The 19469-nt window shown below is 36.9% G+C and overlaps 1 protein-coding gene across 1 annotated transcript in view; it reads right to left on the reverse strand.

The window, feature by feature from the left end:
• The window catches only part of SLC6A11 (solute carrier family 6 member 11), a 54994-nt gene that overhangs the window by 14194 nt on the left and 21331 nt on the right, over positions 1–19469 (reverse strand). Inside the window, exon 7 of the mRNA XM_015874825.3 lies at positions 16090–16224. Within this exon, the coding sequence (XP_015730311.2) occupies positions 16090–16224 (135 nt within the window). The remainder of the gene's footprint in view (positions 1–16089; positions 16225–19469) is intronic.

The following is a 19469-nucleotide window of genomic DNA, read 5'->3' on the forward strand; positions in this document are numbered from 1 at the left end:
GATGACATAATATCTGCCAGCAGCAGATATTACAGGTCACTTCTTTATTTTCATGCCCCAAAACCTTGTGACTATTTGAAATATTTGGTGTTAAACAGCAGTGTTCATTAGTAGTTGTAGGTTCTGTTGACGTACACAAATTATTTGTTCATCTTAGTTGCAACCAGACTTAATCTTTCATAAACTGTACCTCAAGGAAACGCCCTCATGAAAACTTCTACTGGGTACAGATGGCCCCTGACACAGATACCACTCAAATCCAGGCACCATCCATCTGGCTTACAGCAGCAAAAGCTTTATTATTTATTTCTGAGAGCACTGAATCGTTGTAGTGCATTAGCTGGGTAATTTCATAATGTCTGGCTTAGACTAAAAGTTGTAACGTTTTCCAAGTATATGGAATGAATGTAGCAGTATTCTGCAGAACAATGAAATTCTGAAGTACAGAGACAAAAGAAAACACTGCCAGTAAACTGCAATGCAAAGATTTTGGAGCCAGCAGCTGGTGAAAGGCTGGGACAAAAGGAGAACACTTGTTCTGAGATGTAACTGGGCTCAATGCATTCCTGGCGTGAGCAAATTCCAGAGGAAAGAACCTATACTAGGGAATATCCTGTTCATGCTTTATAAACTTAGTACCTTGAAAGCCCTTTAGTTAGTGATATATCAAGTCAATTCAATAGTATGCATTCATAGATTTGGGGGGTGAAAATATTTCAGTCTTCCACTAAGTCCTATTTTAAAAGAAGTAACTGTTCTTATTTTTCCTCACCTCATATTTTTAAAGTTTCCAGGCAAAACCAATATTAAAGTATAAGAAACTTTATTTATTATAACTTAATATTAAAAAACCCCTCACAAATGCCAAAGGGTCAACCTTCAATGCCTTGTGCTCACAGTTTGCCTCTGGGCTACAGCTGTTTTCCTGACATGCCAGGCCCAGCACCAATTTAGCAACAGTAGGGGTGAACCAGAAGAATGCAAACACAGCACTGCTCTTCTTCTGATTCCTGTGCAGAAATATTTGTTGCTGCTTCCTGGTAGGGTCAATGAGCCTATGTGATGAAACTTTTGGCCCAAAAGGAGAAGACACTGCAAAGAAGCAGTTGTCTGTTTACTGATATGGAGAATTACGTTTTGCAAAGTCCACCCCTCAAATAGCAATATTCACAAATGCACATGCCCATGTAACCTTAATTCAGTCCTCTTGGGTTTGGGGCTAAAATTCAATCTTCACTTACATGACAACAATACTACTCCAGAATCTGCCCAAGAAGAACATTAATGAATGAAGTAGAAAAAACTAGGATGTGTAGTGTAGTGACGACAACAAAATATTGATCCAGATGTTTGCAACCTTTTAAGTTACATTTCAGAGACAGTACAAAATCACTGTAATAATTCCACTGTCAGGAGGTGCTCTGAATAGCTTTAAAAGAAATGGCTGATCTAAAAGAACTACTGCATTCATGCACAGTCTACTCATCCACACGTAGCTGAAGCAATGATCAAGCATGATGAGTACTTTTGCATTAAATAGATCATGTACACTGCTTATCTTTCTTTCCATGACTTATTCCTGTAATGAACACTTAACAGCTCTACTAGAAATGAAAAACACATAATGGCTGCTCATATTTGTACACATTCTTAAGTTGCTTGCTTATTTCTAACAAAATCAAGGGAATTAATTTCATAAATATGCATTTTTTTTTCATTCTTTTCCATGAGACTGAACGCTCGCTTCAGCTGCAAAACTCAAAGCATTCTTAACTACAGAGTGGTTAATGACAATTCCATAACGAAGCACTCCATCTGAGAATGTAGATCACATAGGAGAGTTAAATGCTGCACTCACTCTCTAAAACACGATATTCCAAATGTCAATAGTCATTTACTTTCCATGTTGTTGTCAGAGAATGAGCAATCACATCATAGTTCTCTTCTAATTTAAATTATTCATTAATTTTGATAAATCTCAGTGGTATTTGTATTTTAAAGAGCAGCTTTCCTTTGGTATCAAATAAAGATTTTACAAATAAATCCTGTGCTGTTAGGAAATCATAAATAAAAGTTTAAGGTAAAGGCAGTAACAAGGCCTGAGTAAAACAACTCATTGCAAAACAGACCGAAGTAAAAGTATTGCCAGAAGTTAAGTCCACACATCTTGAAAGGCTTAATGGTCTCGTGCCAGTCTTTCCTACAATTTATGGAGAATACGTGAAAAATGTCAAAATTCATTTCAGCTACTGGATATTCTACCTGTACCAGGCCTCAAAGTTTAGCATGCTCAAGTTGGCTTGAAGCACATGGTCTGTGAGCCTGTGATCAGTGACTTACAGCTGAGCTATCAGAGTCAGTGCGGCCATCTGGGTGTTTGATGCACTGTATATTTAAGGATGACAGGGCTGTAAGAAACTATATCATTGTTAGACATTAATCTTGAAGTAGCACCTACATTTAAAGAGTACCCCTGTCAGATACAAGGGAATTAATTACCTGTCTGATGGTGAATACTAAAAGAATTTTTTGCAGAATCACATTCTTTCAACAAAGTCTGCCTGCTGTGGGCCTGACAGGCTTCTTTCCTTTCCTCTTAATCCACCTCCTGAATTGGAGTGATTAAGGAACTGCCTTTGGTAATGGCAACTGCAGGTCCAAGTACTTCTACAGCAGGTTAGGATAAGCCCGATAACTTCAGCCCCCCCAAAATCTAAGAATCTAAGAAGCATGCTACTGACTGAAGTGAGTCAATTCAGTGCATACAATGATAGGAATCATTCCCAGATGGTTTCTAAGTGCTATTTATACCATTCTTCTGCTATATGCTACAATTATCTGTATATATATATTCTTATTTCTTGTTGCTACTAAGACAATCTTTCCAATAGGATTAATTTAAAAATTCTGAATGCCTCAGAAAATGAAAAACACTTAACATACTTTTAAATGTATTTCAGCATATACTTATTTCCCAATGCATCTTATCCATTAAAGAAAATTTCCAATATCTAAGTTTATCAAATTGAAATTCATTGAACCTAAGGTAGGAATGTGACACAGAAAAAATGAAGTTGTAAATCAAAGAGTATTCAGTGAAAAGGTGCCACTACTTGAAATACTTAGACAGTAAGCAATATAGAAGAAATTCAACACAATGTTTTAGAAGTGAAACAACTCCTCCAGGCATATCCAGATGGCATCAGTTACCTCCATGCAGCTTCAGTCAACTCAAAGAAATGGTGGCTGAGGAAAAAGCAAAGGCTGTCTTGTTCAGACAATGGAAGAAACTGCTGGACCCAAGCACACTGGCACTGACTGTGTTACCTAAAATAAATGAGGTGTTTAGCCCCCGGTCCCTATCCCCAAATGGCTTTTTAGGGAAAAAAATGTAGGATAGGAAAAAAAAAAAAGCACATTAAAAAAAAATATATCTTTGCTTCATTCATGAGAAATATAATTAAATGGGAAACTAAACCAAAACAAAATATGTACTGCGTACTATGGAGAAGCAGGGAAAGAAAGGTTGGATGCTGGACTTTGTTTCTAAAGTTTACTATCCAGGCATTCTTAAACAACGCAGCTTCTGAAAGCACAGCCTTCATTAGAGCAAGAAAACACAACTTGAACGGCCAGGCAGAAAATGGCTGAATTAAGCTCTTTTTTCCCCCTCTTTAATGGTAGTGATTCTCAAAAGATTAAAAGTAGGTTAGAAGAATAATAAAACAGCTATGTTTCTAGTGTCTACCTGACAACAGCTTTTGTAAAAGTGAATAATTACATGAAAAACACTTCCTTTCCACCTCTCTTTGGGATCTCTGTGGGTTGCTAGGCAGTCTCTCTCCTACTTTCTGCTAATGTTACTTAGCAAGGGGATGAATACAGCAAATTCATTATGAGAACGGTGAGCTGAAGGGGAAGAGGACCTAAATACATGAAGTTTTGTTTATTCACTGCTGGCTTTGGAGACCAACACTATAGCTCAGATTACTTTACACATTTAAATGCTAATTTGCCCAACATGATTTTTAGCCAAGTACCACCCTGTTAAAATGGAACAGGACCTTCTTCAATACAGAGCTGCTCTAGTAGTATGTTTCTGTGTTGCCAGCCAATGTTGAAAGTCAGGTGCTGGAGCAAGACATAGCGAGGCTCCTTCTGGGACCTGAAGGAAGAACTGTTTTACTCACTCTGACTGCTTTTCTTGACTGAAAAAAAATGTTAGTTACTGGACTGGTTTACTTTCCTGAACTCATTAACCCAAATCTTAGGAGATATCTTAATTGTTTTGGCACAGTTTCAAAGCAAGCAATCCCGAAGTACCGTAACTTGAAAATTAAGAAAAAAAACCAGAACCTTTGAAAAAGTTAACTCTCAAGAATTATGTTTAAATAATCTTCTTAAGAATCCTTATATCAGAAATTGCATTTTTAACACTTTTTATAAACAGCGGATTTTAAGGCAGGATTAAATAGAAATACATTATAGTTATAAAATTACAGGAATTAGTTGAATTCTTATTGAAAACAACCTACATACTAAAATAAGTATTCCACAAAGGAATTCCTATCCATTTCTTCAATGTAGACACCATCCAAGTACTAAATGATGGTACATAATGGGACATAAAACCTAAATGAAGCAAAATTTGACCAGGGAGTAAAATACTGTATATTGTGTATGTGGTATTACTTAATTATTGCAGTTGAATGGTAATCCAGAGATGTACTAACAAATCAACTTAATACTGTGTATTTTTCATGCACAGTAATAAATAGAACACATTCTAAATTCTACTAAAAATAATTGATCCAATTATATTTAATTGCATATGAACCTTTCTTAAAATACAGCTGAAATTTCTTGAACAAAGTACTTCCTTACCTTTGAATACTTCAACAACTGACTTAATGGCTTTTTTGGGTTTGTTATTTTTTTTTTGGAGGTCATGCTGGCAGAAATATTTGAAACTTTAGCTTGACAAATATGTAAAGAGTATATATATACTCTACTATTCTAATGTAACGTTTACCAATGGGCTTGAGGATATAATATGCAAAGTAAAATATAAAAATCCTCATCAAGTTATGAAGAATGATAAATCAAGCTGGGTTGGAAAAATCAAGCTTACCACAACATAGCTTCCATCTGAGTACAAAGAACCCCTCAGCAACACAGTCAAAAATTGGTAAGCTGAAGTTCCTCTCACAAAAGCTTTTCTATGTTTACTACATCACTCTATAGAGTGAAAACTGCTCCCTTTGTAAATGGGCTCTTCATTTTTGTATAATTTCCTCGTTTGCTTGTTTTTGTCACTTCAATAGTAACAGCACCGGCCCTAGAGGCTGTTTGAGGGAATCAATGCACACTTTCTCAGATTAAATGACATTACCACCTTCTTCCAGCTGGCACTGGGGAAGATGGCAATGAGCCTCTCAGTAATCTTTTTATGGCTATGGTTTTTACTCATACAACCTCTTTTTCCAGAGACTGCAGTTAGTGAGTGATTGTAAGAAAATGATCTGTCTCTATTGACTTTTCATGGAAAGCAGGGAGCAGCAGTCATAAAAGCATGGCTTTCTAAACCACAGCATCGCCTTTCTCTAGCCACTGCCAAAAGCATGAAGTCCAAAAGTAAATTAAACTCAAGTCTGTAGTATTGCCTTGCCCAGAGGTAAAGAACATATTTCCCCTTCTCAACTACACTGGCATAGTGCCATGGATGGGCACTTTACCACTGGATTCTAGCCCAGCTGCTGGAATTGTGCCACTGGCAACTGCATTTCAAAAACTCAGAAACCAATCACATTTCTACAGCATTACCAGGGCAAAATTAATCTATTTCCACATCTGCTTCTTCTATATTTAGTGTTGGAAACATGACAGAAAATACTAGCAAAGTTTAGAAACATTGCATAGAAGATGAACTCCAGTCCAGAGAGTTTATTGGTCCTAAAATGTTTGGAAGTAGTCAGCAACTGTGTGAAGATGACAGAAGATTATTCTGTCACACACAGAGATGGCATGCATCTCTGCTGCTTTGTTTCTTCACAAGTAGCAATGACACTAGGCTAGTAAGAGACTAGCAAAAACGACAGTTAAAAAAGAAGCGATGCAAAGTGAATGTGGCTAGAAAGAATGACAGCTAGCTATGAAGACAAATTTTATGAAAACAAAATGGCAAGCAAAATTCAATTGCATCTAAAGTAATAGCAGTGAGAAAAAGCAGTTCAGATTTGACATATGGGCTCTTTAGTTGATTACTTTTATTTGGAAGCAAACCCTAGGAGTTATGTTAGTGGTTCCAATAGTGCTCAGCAGTTTTCAAGATGCAAAGCAAGTGATAGGCATTATTAAGGAAGTAATACAAAGTATACTAAGGTAGAGAACCATATTATGCCACTGTATAAATCCATCATTTGCCGACATCCTGAATACTGCACACAGTTCTCCCTGTAGTCATCCCACATAAAGTTACAATATAATTCAAAAGGGTTAAACAGATGATGAAGCACACAACAAAAACATAGATTTTTATGTTGTGGTAGGGATAATCCCATAGAAGTTCACTTCTACCATCACTGCAAGAAAGTTTTGTTCATCAGATGAAGTTTGTAGGAATATGAAGGGCAGAAGGAAGGAGAGAAGGTTACTTTTCTTAATACAATACACAAACCTGGAACTGATTGCTAAGAGAATGCTGGTTGTGAATACTATGTCTTCATGAGTGGTAGAGAATACTACAGGAAAGGGAAATCCACTGAGATTTCTGCACACAAAAGGCCACAAGAAATTGCCTGAGTTGATAATACTCAGCCATCCAACAAGTTTAAGGGACAAAGACAGCATATTCCTCTAGTAATCCTCCATTGCTGGAAAATGCTTACTGGTCTGTATGATCTTTGCACATCATCTTTTATCCTTTCAAGCAAGTAATATATTGCCTTCTCAGGTACCCAAATAAGGGCCATTATGTTTTTACTTCTATACAAATTCTGGCATAATTCCCCCCACCAGTCCATCATGAGATTATGAAAATCATAAACAATTGCTATGAAAGTATTAAAGATTAATTATCAATCTGTAGCAGTCAGCCACTGATGTGTCATTTTCTAGTCACATAAGCACATTCTGATAAGCTGCCATAGACATCATTGTGTTCAGTACCAGGGGTAGAGAAGGCTGCACCTGTAGGATGGACACACCAGCATCAAAAAGCTGGATAGACATTCTCCAATGGAAACATGCTGGAACCACAGGCTGTAGGTGGACTCACATTTAACAGCTCACAATTGACCTACTCATAATGAATTGAATGAATTTATACTTCTGCCCTCCACATTCACTAGCATTGAGTTCCACCACTTAATTATTCATTCAGTTAAATAGTACACTCTTTTATGTTTTGCTAAATGCACCGCATCTCTGTTTTGACAGACTTTTACCAAATCCAAGGCAGGGTTCCAGTAAGACCTCCTGAGTTACTGGCTGACTGCCACTCAAACAGGGAACTGTGCCTTGGCTGCAGGAACAGGAGGGCTATGCTCTAATTTCAGGTCTATCCGTGTTTAAAGCCTCATCCCTCAAGGAAGGAAGGAAAGGAAAAGAAAGGAAGGAAAGAAAAAGTGCCTGTTTCCTATATATTGCCCTGTAGATATGTCACTGCTATTTAATGAGCAGACCAATTATCTAAGGAGCATCATGAGTTGATACTGCTATCTGGAAAGCAACTACAATCTATTAATTGTCTGCAGTACCCACCATAGCTGCATCCTGCTTTCAGATCATATCCACTGAATGTCTAGTATAGTTTATTTACTTGGAAAAAAATATATTGCTTCAAGACTAAATAGAAAGGAGAAAAACACTTCAAAAAAAAAACAACAACCTGAAACAAACAGGAATGTCTCTAGAAAGTCCCAATAATAAACCAATTAAATTTGCTAAGTGACAATTTATTACCCATTACTGTTACACAAATAAAAGCATAATTGAAAACAGCACTGATTTCACGCTGCACACATAATAACCTAAACATTGCCCTTCACAAGCACAATAAAATCTGAATATTGAGGCAGAATAAATAATAAATTTATAATCTGTAGTTATTAGTCTTTTTAAAATGGCAATCTCAGAGAACCAACATCTTGTGCAACATAATCCTTTAAAAACTGTCACTGATAATGTAGGTCAGCAATCCACAATAATGAAAAAGTGTATAATTTTACAACAACTTAATCATGTTTTAGTCACAGACTTCAACAAAGCTATGGATGTGGATAATCTCATCCCAACTCAGCAAAAACTGCCCCAGAAAACTAAGAAATTCCATAGAGTTAATCTACAACATTAGCCACATTTATAAAACATCCTAAATCCTCTTTTCATTTGAGAACTGTCTGCTTCTGTTTAATGTAACTTATGGCAATAAAATCGAAAGTATTCAAATTACTAGAAAGGCAGCCTAACATAAATATTTTATCACTTCAGCTATTTACATATGTATTATTTGTACACAAATAGATATTTTGATATAAATTCGTAACAAAAGTATTCAATTATTGCAAATGCACCTTGGTGTACTTTCCAATCCATATGTAACTTCTTTCTGAAGCCTTGAAGACTCCACATATACAGAAAATCTTTTTTCTCCTCTAGCCTCTTTAATTGATGATTAAATTATGATTTAAATATTTGAATTTTATCAGTGATTCAGTACTGCAAGCGATGGTCATTCATTTGGGCATTTTATAGAGCCATAGCTTGAATGACTAAGCTTCAAAGTTCACCCTTCCTCTACTCTTAACATGTATGTACATTAACAGTCCCCAGTCTTTATGGCCAAATGTAGATGGGAAGTCATGTAGCACCTGCAATAGACAAGTGTTGCTATCAAAGACACTGAGATGCCACCTGATAGTTTAAAGAGTTCCAGATCCCTAGGAGCTGTAAATCCTATAAATAACATTGAGCTCCATAAGAGGTTCAACAGTTACAAAAAAATCAGTTCCCTGAACGATTTTCAAAAATAAATCTAAGTAGGGAGGAAGTAAATAAAGTAAAAAAGAAAATTAGTTTCAGGCCTTCAGACAGACACTTGTCATCACTTCCTTGTGACTGATTTGCCTTGGAGAGTTTAATTTGGAAAACAAACATTATAATTCTGATATCCTAAGTTTATTTTTAAGCACTTATCGGAAACATTCAGAGAACTGATGTGCTTATTTTTCCTCATATCCAGCCAGAAGCATGGAGTGATGCATGGGTCATTTCAAGCCACAAAAGTCTTTGATGCTGTAATTTGTTCCTCAGAATCACTTGTATGTTTCTCTTCCTTCTGAAGAACAGCTTGCTTCTGTTTGATACTGCCAATCTACAGTGCTGAATACATTAGTATGGAAAGAAGAAAAAAGGCACCATGCTTTCATATATTTATTCATCTTTCCCAAATGCTGCTAACTCAGTGCTGCATTCATCGACTCTGTATATTGACAGTCCACTCCACTTCTATTTGCACGTAAATGACACTAATGAAAGAGACAACCATCTGCAAAGCAGGAGCCTTGCACATTAGCTTTATGTCTAAGGTTAAACAGGGTGAGTCTGGGCCACCTTATCTACTTTGTAGCAAAGACCATGGTACAGAACAAAACATTTTAGCCTGTAAGCCCTAGCCATGCTTGACATGCCTTGCTTTCCTCCATAAGACAGCAACTCTCTGAAGACCAGCGTCCCAACAATACCTTTTTCAGGCAAAGGCAGTGAGTTAACTGCTGCATTCATTTTCCACCTATGTTCAGCTCACCTTCATGGATGGATAAACAGGTTTGTTCAGACCTCTAGGCTGGGAAAATGCCTGTCCTCACTACACGTTTTCATGAACATTCCTCAGAATAACAATGTTGTTTTATTATTTTACACAGAGGGGTTCAGCCTATTTTAAAAGCATGAGTTGTGACTAGAGTGGCAGGAACCGTATACCCAACTGGGAGATCTTACTAAACGTGCCACACTCACTCAAACTGCACCAAAATTTTGTAGAGAGCCTCATTCTTTCCTTAAGAGAGCTGGGCAGAATCTTACAATGAAGTTCAAGATTAAACTAATTAAATCAATAAATCGCTAGAACAAAAAGTGCAGCTTAGGATTTGTATTCAGTGCCTGCACTTCCTTAAAGCCAGGAGAGCTACTGAAAGCACTGACATCATTTGAGGTCACATTTAATTCTGCAGAAAAATGAATATTTAATTTACATTATTTATAAATTGCAGCAAACATTAAACCAGTTGGTCAAAAACTGAAAGGTTATTTAGAGAAATCAAATGTCACTTCCCTATCTTTAAATAAAGCATTTCACACTTCTAAGCAAGGTTTTGTTTCAAAAAAGGAATAAAAATGAAAAGAATAAGGGAAAAGACTTATTTAAATCAAAATCACTTTTTAAAGCTCTGATCTGTGTGAGATGTGCTGCTCAGGACCATGGTTTAGCGGAAGGTTGTTAGAGTTAGGGTAGTATGGTTAGGTTATAGTTGGACTTGGTGACCTTTAAGGTCGTTTCCAACCTGAGAATTATATAATTCCATGATTCTAATTTTTTTGTGATTTGCTCCAACAAATAATAAATACATGAACATGGAACTTAAATGCAAAATCACCAACAGCCAGATTCTGCTGCTCATCATTTACTAACTCAGTGTCTCTTTCACAATGCAAATGCTCTCTGAAAGGTTCGCATGGGATGAAAATAAACAAACAGATGAAAGCGTGGTGAACTTCTATCCAAAAGTGCATCAACATTTGATGATTTCCTGCCAAATATGTAACAAATTTACACAGTGCATTTTATTGCCTCTATTCATGACAGGAAAATGCTTCTCTTTCTATCCTTATATCCTCTAGTCCCAAACCAAAGTTAATAGTGTTTGGTTGGCACTGGAACAACAAAAGAGATTATTGCCTCTGTTCTTCTGGCAGAATAAAAAATATATATCTTTGCAGCCAGGATTTGGGTACAAATGACCACAGAATGTGCAGCTTATTTGAGTCTGTGTTCAAAGTAACTATTTATGAATAACCATATGGAAAAATATGGTAACATATGGAAATCTACAAATGCAATTCAAGAAAATCTATTTTAAAATAACAGGAATTCCAGGAAAGTAGAGAGCATCTGAAAGGAACAGCTGCAAATACACACATCTTCATCTTTCTGATTTGCCCTCCTGTGTCTGGCTGCTTGCTGTGAGCTACCTGGCGGCTGGTGACATTCCTGATGGGAGAGGCAGCTCATTTTTCCCATACACACTAAGGCAATACACCAGCAATTGACAACCTCCCACCTTCCTCCTCCTCTGTCATTTTTTACCTCTTTCCCACAGTGCCCTTACAACTTAACCACACATGTATGCCTAGCTGTCATAGAAACTATGCACTTGCAGAGAAGCATAGTAGGAAGAGTGAAGAGCAGCAGGAAGGCATGTTCAGTTGTAAGATAAATATGCAGTCATTGCCACAGAAGGCCCCACAGTTCAGAGTAGTCCTGTATTTTTGCACCACTTTTTAATTTAATGTTCATTTTTTTACACATAAAATGTCTCTGTGTTTATCTAGTTCTTTTTAAGTATCATCATTGTAAACACTGAAAACGTCTCCCTGTTCTGCCAACACAGTGAGTTATTGCATGGACCCTGTCTCCCTCCAGTGGCACGTCCCACTGGCCATAAAATCTAACATTAAAGTGCAGTTAGTCTTCCTGAGACTCGGGTGATGTCTCTCCATTGCTGTGGTTGCTAGGGGGCTGCAGGGATAGCTGGGAGAGATTTCAAGTGGCCTAAAAGCCCTGGGCAAATTACAAAACGACCCCATTCTTTCAACAAGTCCCTTCCAACTGCCAAAATCTGCTGTTGCCTGCTCAGCTTGCTGTTGCTTATGTAGCAGTAGCAAGAAACACAAGAAAGAAGTGGGGGTGTGAGGGAGGGGGGTGGGCGGGGTGGGATAAGGAGACAAACTCTTTCCTCAGTAAGGCAATATTCCGCAAGGCAATAGTTGGACTTCTAAAATCACATTTGGTACATGAAAAAATGCTACATAAATTTCACAGGGTTAAGCTGTTGAAAATCCAGGGCTGTATACTGAGGCATAATACCACATCAGTCAGTTGTATAAACTAGCAGTCCTGCAGTTATATATGCAGTTTTGATTGTGCCTTTCCCACAACAAACTGAGATATGACTGCATAATGTAGCAACTTGCACATGAAAAAATATCAGGCTACTCCGTGTACTGCAGAGGTTTTTTGTTTGATTGATTTTTTTTGTCACAGGAGAAGACCCTGAATGTGTTCTCCCCGTGCATCTTGAAATGCATATGCTCAATCTCTGCAGTGCAGATTCAACAGAGCAGTAAATACATTCCTTGGAGCAGGGCTAATGCAATGTGCTCCCAGGCTTGCCTTCAACCAGTCCTTGGAGCAACTGTGAACAGACTCCCAGGAGTGATTTATGGCTTTGTTAAACATCTCTGTCCATTCAGCAAGAATGCTGTGTTGCAGCAATTTGTTGGTCTTGCTATTCTTTCAAACCACATAAATAATTTGTAATGCAAAAGACAAAGAGCATAGTAAAGTGAAAGTTTCTCATTACACAGATTATAAAATACACAGCAGGGCAAAATGTTTTTAAACATTGCACCAGCCTATGTACAGTGTTTACCTTACAATGTAAAGCCTCAGTTATTTCTATGACAGTGCAAACAGCAGAGTTGTGCAGAGAAGAATCCATTCTTATTCAAGTTTAATTTTAGAAAGTTGGGGCAGGAGTAAAATGCAGTAAATTGCTGAAGATATTAATAGACTTAGTGATCAGGTTGGTACAATTTTAGGCAGTTGATCTGCTGCGGAACCTTTTTCCTATGTACCATACTTAAAAACAAGGCTGATTGTGCATTACTGACTGCACTCTGTTCAGTAAGCTCCTCATTAGAATTAGGCTTCTTGCTTGTCACATTCCAAACAAGCAGAAGTATCAAAACAATTACCCAGAAGTGAGACATAATTTCATTGCCAACTTAGTGATTTTTTTTTTTTTTGTTTGTTTCAGTTCTAAGGATTCATGTGCTTAGATACAACATGTTCATAAAACACACTGCTCATGGTTTACTTGTATTTCTGAGCCTGAAACTACATAGAAAATGAAACTAAAATTTCTTCTAAATATTGTGAAATGGAAAGAAAGCCTTAAGACTTCTGGTTAGATACAACAGTTGCCTCCACTTTTGAGGCTGTGAGTTTTTGTTTTCTGCCTTCAAAAACATAGGCTTCATTTGGCCTCAAGGTGGCGATGCGATTGTGAAAGTTGCTTCCAAGGCTGCAGGGACCAGCAGGAGAAAGAAGGGGAATTAATTTCAGTTGTTTGTATTTCTGCTTAAAGAGAGTCCTTGGCAATGAATCAGAAGGCGTTACTACTGATGCTGTCATCACAGGGAACTGTGCATGGAAACCAGAAGTTCGGGAAAGAGAAATTCCTTAATATTTTCCCAGTTTAGATAGAACATGACCAGATGAAATACCACCTCTCTATCAGTGTTCCCACATTGCTCATGCACATTTGTGCACCGTACGTAGTCTAAATGGACAGGGATTGTTAACAGCTGCGATGGATTACAATTAAAAAGATTGCAGATCCAGCAGATTGTTTTTTCTGTTAGGCCCTAAATGGGAATTTTAAATCTATTCAGTGTACAAATAGTAGGAAAATCTCATTACAGAGAATCAAGCTTTTTCCTGCAGAAAGGAACAGTGAATCCCTCTCACAAGCACAAATACATATTAAGTGACTTACATCTGTTGAGTGGTAACTAGAACTGTATTATCAGTTAGACTTGCACATAAAGAGCATAACAATCCTGTTAACCTCTCAGAATACTTCTTTCATGTGTGTTAAAGCTCAGGAAGGACCCCATGTTTAATCTATAAACAGCAGGTGTGCTTCCAGATTGGAGGTAAAGACAGTTTGAACATGGGGCTTAAAGAGACCTCAGTGCTGATGAAATAAAGCATCACTGAAGCCTGAATATGTTACTCTACTGTTATCATTAAAAGTGAGCAGTAAGAGCTCTACAGATACCCAGGACAGAACATGGGATTTTCAGACCATGAGGTCCCAGTCTGCTAAAAACATAAAAATGGGATCACTTTCAAATGCTGTGTTCTCTAAGAGAAACTGAAAGGACAGATAAATAGCTGCTTAGAAAGCTACAACAAAGCATGGAATGCAAATTACACAAAAACAAAAGATTCAAGAACTAAAGCAAGCTTTGAAGAGAAACTCAACCCACAGTAAACATAGCTGGCACTGTGGTTCAAATACTGCTCTCCTAATACAGACACACAATCTTCTTGGAACATCATTTAAACAGACCTCTAAGCAAAGAGAAAAAGAACACCTGCTAGTACACATGCATTATGATTTGATACTGCAGAGTAAATCCAAATCCAAACAAATAAGGAGTGAAGATGAAAACTGAAAGCAGTAATATTACAGTTACTCCAGCTGTCATCTAATTCCTCCTTGAAAAAAACTTCCAGATCAAATTCAGAAGTGGCTCATGGAATGTTTTGGGACTTTTTTTTCTTTTTTGGATGCAAAAGAATCGTCATTTTGAACATTACTGTGTGCTTTGTGCTTTGCAAGAAAATGTTAAAAATATATGTTCTAGTTTTACAATAGAGATGCCAAGCTTCCTTGTTATCTTGAGAAGTGCCTCGAGGACACTACCCATAACCCAGAAATCTTTCTTCAAAGATTCTTCCAGAGCTAATTCATCTAAACAAAACTCAGCTTCAATGAAATACACCTTTTTTCAATACAAAAACGATGTTCTAAAACCATTTCACCACCCGTGCTACATTTAAGCCACCTACATTATTGCTAATAATCTCTGTTGTGAACAATGGAGCTCATCCTATTTCATCTTCTTTCCCACAAAAAGAGATGAATCTTTTAAATACTAAAGTCTGCAAAGCCTGGAAGTTTATTAGATAAAATTACATTGAAACTGAGGAAAAAAATACTGGGTTGTTAAACCAAAATGTTAAGACTTCTTTAAAGAAATTTTAGTATCATCCTAGTTGTATGTGCCTGACTGGCAGATGGATGCGCATGTGGCCTGAGTGCTTTGTAATTCTCAGTCTCCTTTGAGTAATACTATGTGCTTCAGAAATTGTCATGGCAACAATGTACTTCTTTACAAATGGAAACAGTATAGTAAATAGGCATATAAAAAACCCGTGTAACCTGACAATAATGTTGTTTAAGCTTGCATGCCCTCCTTCAATGACAAGCAGCAGCAAGGGTGTTGGTTGCATGTGGAAAATCCACAGAGAGGCAAAATCCTGTTAAAAGGCTTCTCATGTGCCAGTGGATAAGTGAAAGAAGGAAAACCTAAGCAGCAGGTCTACCTCCTGCTCACACTGGGTCAGGATACATCAGAGGTGGAAGAACACATACAAGAAACAATTACTCATCGCTTTGTGCTAAGACTGTGGGTAACTTTAGTTGTCAGAGCCACACTACAAAGTGCAACACTAGTTAAAGCTGAACATAATAAATGCATGCCATCCACGTTCTCAGATGAGTGTATTACAGACATTCCTGCTGAGATAAGACATACAGAGTTCACTTGAAATGGGGCTGGCTTGATGAATTTACCATGGCATGTGTCTGACTAATTTCTATACTACTCTTGTCTGAGATTCAGCTTTGGAATGAGCACAGGAAGGTACAGACCTCAGATGGCTAATTTACAGTTACATTTCTTCCTGATGAAAGTGGTAGCAACACTCTTGACTCTCAGTGGCAGAATGAACAACTGAGTACATCAGAAAATTCTGATTTATCAGCCAAGGAAACTCTACTAAAAGAATAATACAATCCAACAGATGTAAGCAGTGACAGCTTTAAATCTCTATCCACAACTCCAAATCTCTGCCAATGAACCGAGGAACCACCTGTATTCAGATTTTAATATCAATAAACTCTTGTAGTTCTTCTGAGACAAAGAAGAAAGTAAATGCATAGACCATGGTCCTACCTGTGGGTCAGACAGGCGGGAAATGTCAGGATACAAATAGAATTTTATCCCTTCAGAAGCACCTGGCAACGTTACGCCTCGAATCAGAAGAATCATCAGCATGATGTAGGGGAACGTGGCTGTTACGTACACAACCTAGGAAAAACAAAGAAACTAAAAATTTATTTTAGAAAATAATTTATTTAAATTATATTTATTTTAGAAAATAATTAATTTATCCAAGTATTTTTTTCTACTATTATTGACTAAGTGGAAATGCAAAACACAAGGATCAGATAGATCGTCTCCAAGAAACTGTCCAACACAGCAAGGTTCCAAATGCAAATGGAACTCGGCTTAATGAGAAAAAACAGAGTGAACGTGGTCCTGATCTGAGTCCCGTATTGAATGGACAGGTTGAGGATCCCCTTCATTTCTGGCAACAATCATGAAAAAGAATAATAAAAAGGAAGGAAAATTGGTTCAGTATTTCTGGCAATAAATGCTAATATAAATACTCAAAATAATAAATGAGATACCAAGGAAGTACATGTGAGAAAGATACAGCCTTCCTGAGCTGACACTGCTCACATGATCTTGATTTTTAGTATGAATACAGACTGTGAAAGCAGGGTCTCACGATACTTCCGATTTTGGAGATAACAAGACTGCTTACTTCTTTGGTACTGCAACAGGTACATACAGTGCACTGAGAGGGGAGAGAAGGCCACTGCTTGTAGGTAGTGTTTGAGCATCCTTATGTGTTGATCTATTTCATTCCATTGTGTCCAGTGTATGATTTGTCAACGTGCTTATTTTATTACACTTCTCAAGAGCTCATGAAATTAAGGAGGATGAGGCATTTTAGAAATCAAATGTCGTTATTATTATCATCATCACCATTACATCTGTAGACACTAAAAGTTTCCTAAATCATTTTCTTTTCTTTCAACACATCAAACCTCTCTGAATATAAATGTGAACACAACTGTTTCTAATTACACCACATCCTGTTTTAATTGACTTTAATTGCTTGGTATGTTAATTTGCATTCCAATGCTCAAAATGCTTTTTTTTTTATTCTTGTCAGAGCTGTGCCAGTGTTAAGGGAGTTGGAAACAAAATAAAAATGTCTGGAATGGTGTTTCTTGCACTTAGTTCTCCTATTACAGTATAATAGGGAAATCTACAAAGATAGTGAAATGTATGAACATGTAGAAAGACACCATGAGCTTTAGCTGCCATGGACTTTAAGTATCAAAATATTGGAACTGTAAGTAGTAGAACTTTAAGAGACCTAGATGTATGTATAACATAAGTTAGTTAGGTATATAATTACACATTGAGAACTGAACTAGCTGCCAGTTCGTGTCTTTTCATACCAAAACACCCTTAGAAGCATGTATTTGGTATGAGGTATCTGGTACAGACTGGGCTATGAGGACTGTTAAACTTCCCATCCTAAATTAAAAGGTGCTTTTCAGAATGGTCTGGCACAACCATGCCCCAAGTAGTCATGTGGAAGCACACAAGCAATGTCAGAGCCAAGCTGAAAAAGTTCTCTTCAAAATCAAATGAAAACTCCAAAACACAATTCATACCAATACAAAGGATGGCAAAAGTTTTGACTAAATGGAATCTTAGTGCTCTACCAGTCCACGATTACAAAGAACATAATAAGTAATGAAAAAATTACCAAAGGCAGGCAATAACAATGACTGCAACAGTTTCTTCTGGACTGAACAATAAGCATAGATAAATAGCTATTTCTCTACATAAGTATTTCTTAAACAACATCAATTTTACTACATTTGTTACTTGAAATTCTTTCTCAAGTTATTACCACAGCTGGTTTTGTTTCCAGATCTCCCAGGGCTATTGATATCAAGATCTGTCTTACTTCTGAAATTGCTCTTTGAGCTTGTTGGTTATTTTGATATGGCCTACAGATCTTACATTAGATTTTAAAAATTTATTGCCTAGGGCAAATGCAAAGCTCTGCTACCATTTATTTGTGTAAGATTTCTGACCTTAACCAATAATGCTACCCAAAAACATTCATTTCTTGGGTTACCAAGAGAAACTAAAATTAAATAGCAACAAACAGTCTCATTGATTTCAAGACAGGTATCCTGTATTTTATCCTGTTTAAAGAGCATTTTATCAAAGCTGTAATTGAGACAGCATAGAACTTGAACACCAAATAAAGCACAGGTGTAGTGAGACTATGAGTATCCAGAATAATGTTTTTCATTACTTTTGCTAGCAGCCTAGTGCACAAAGAGGAAGACCTGTTCTATACCAGTCTTTCTCACATTAATACAGGATGCACTTCAAACATTTTTGCTAAGCTCGTTACTGCAAGCAAAAGTGTTTATGTGCAGCTCCCATCAAGTGGTGAATTTGCAGAGACGCAAATATCTCAGAATCAAAGTCTGCTATTTAATCAAGTAAAAGTCAACTTTAAAAATCAGTCAGGAAGAATTTTAAATATGAATTAGGACTAATTAATCAACTGAGGGTTTTTTTTCCCCTCCAATTTGTAAAGGTCTTCAAAAAGTTCAAGCTTTTATAATTCAAAGCTAGTCCTTTTCAGAACCTTCCAGACTTCTGAATTCCATCTTGTTTTCTACTATATACATGAAGGCAGATACTGATATGAGTTATAAACAGACACAGAAACCTGAAATTTTATTAAATAGCTTTTTAATATAGGTTGAGTTCCTGATAATTCTGATATACAATAATTCAATTTCTACAAAAAGAATTATCCCTTACTAGGCACCTGAATTTCCAGGTGTTACTGAGCTTAGACATGACAGAAACAATATACAAATAAGGCACTAAATGGGCTTCATTACTTAGCTAATTTAGACATGCCTGTCCAGATCTCACTTGAAGGCTCTACCAAGTAACTTCTGATACATTCTGAAAATGTTTAGCCTATGAAGCAGATAAAGATGCAAGGGTTGGAAGAGGACAGGTGATGATTTTTCTGTTTGTAGGATAAAATAGTGCTCATCGTTTACTAATTGAAGAAGTTGTGTTTGTTTAGCCACAAGATGATATAATTTTTTACAATTCATTCACTGGTGAATATAGGTCTTCATCACCATGGTGACTGCTGAGAGATATATTCACCATAAAACATTTGCAATACTATGTGTTTATTAAGTATAACAGTTATTAATAGCTATATATAGTGACAGAACTACAAAGATTGGAAAGATCACCAGTCCAATCTAGTCATCAGCCCATCACACCTTCTTAAATACTCCAGAGATGGTGACCCCACCAAATCCCTGGGCAGCCTGTTCCTATAACATAATAAATAGCTTTACCACTTAAACTATCCTCCAGGTCCCAAATTCTCCACATTTCCATTCCCTATGGCTACTACT

This window comes from Coturnix japonica, chromosome 15 (assembly GCF_054131305.1).
Source record: "Coturnix japonica strain WE chromosome 15, WE-NBRP24, whole genome shotgun sequence".
NCBI lineage: Eukaryota > Metazoa > Chordata > Aves > Galliformes > Phasianidae > Coturnix > Coturnix japonica.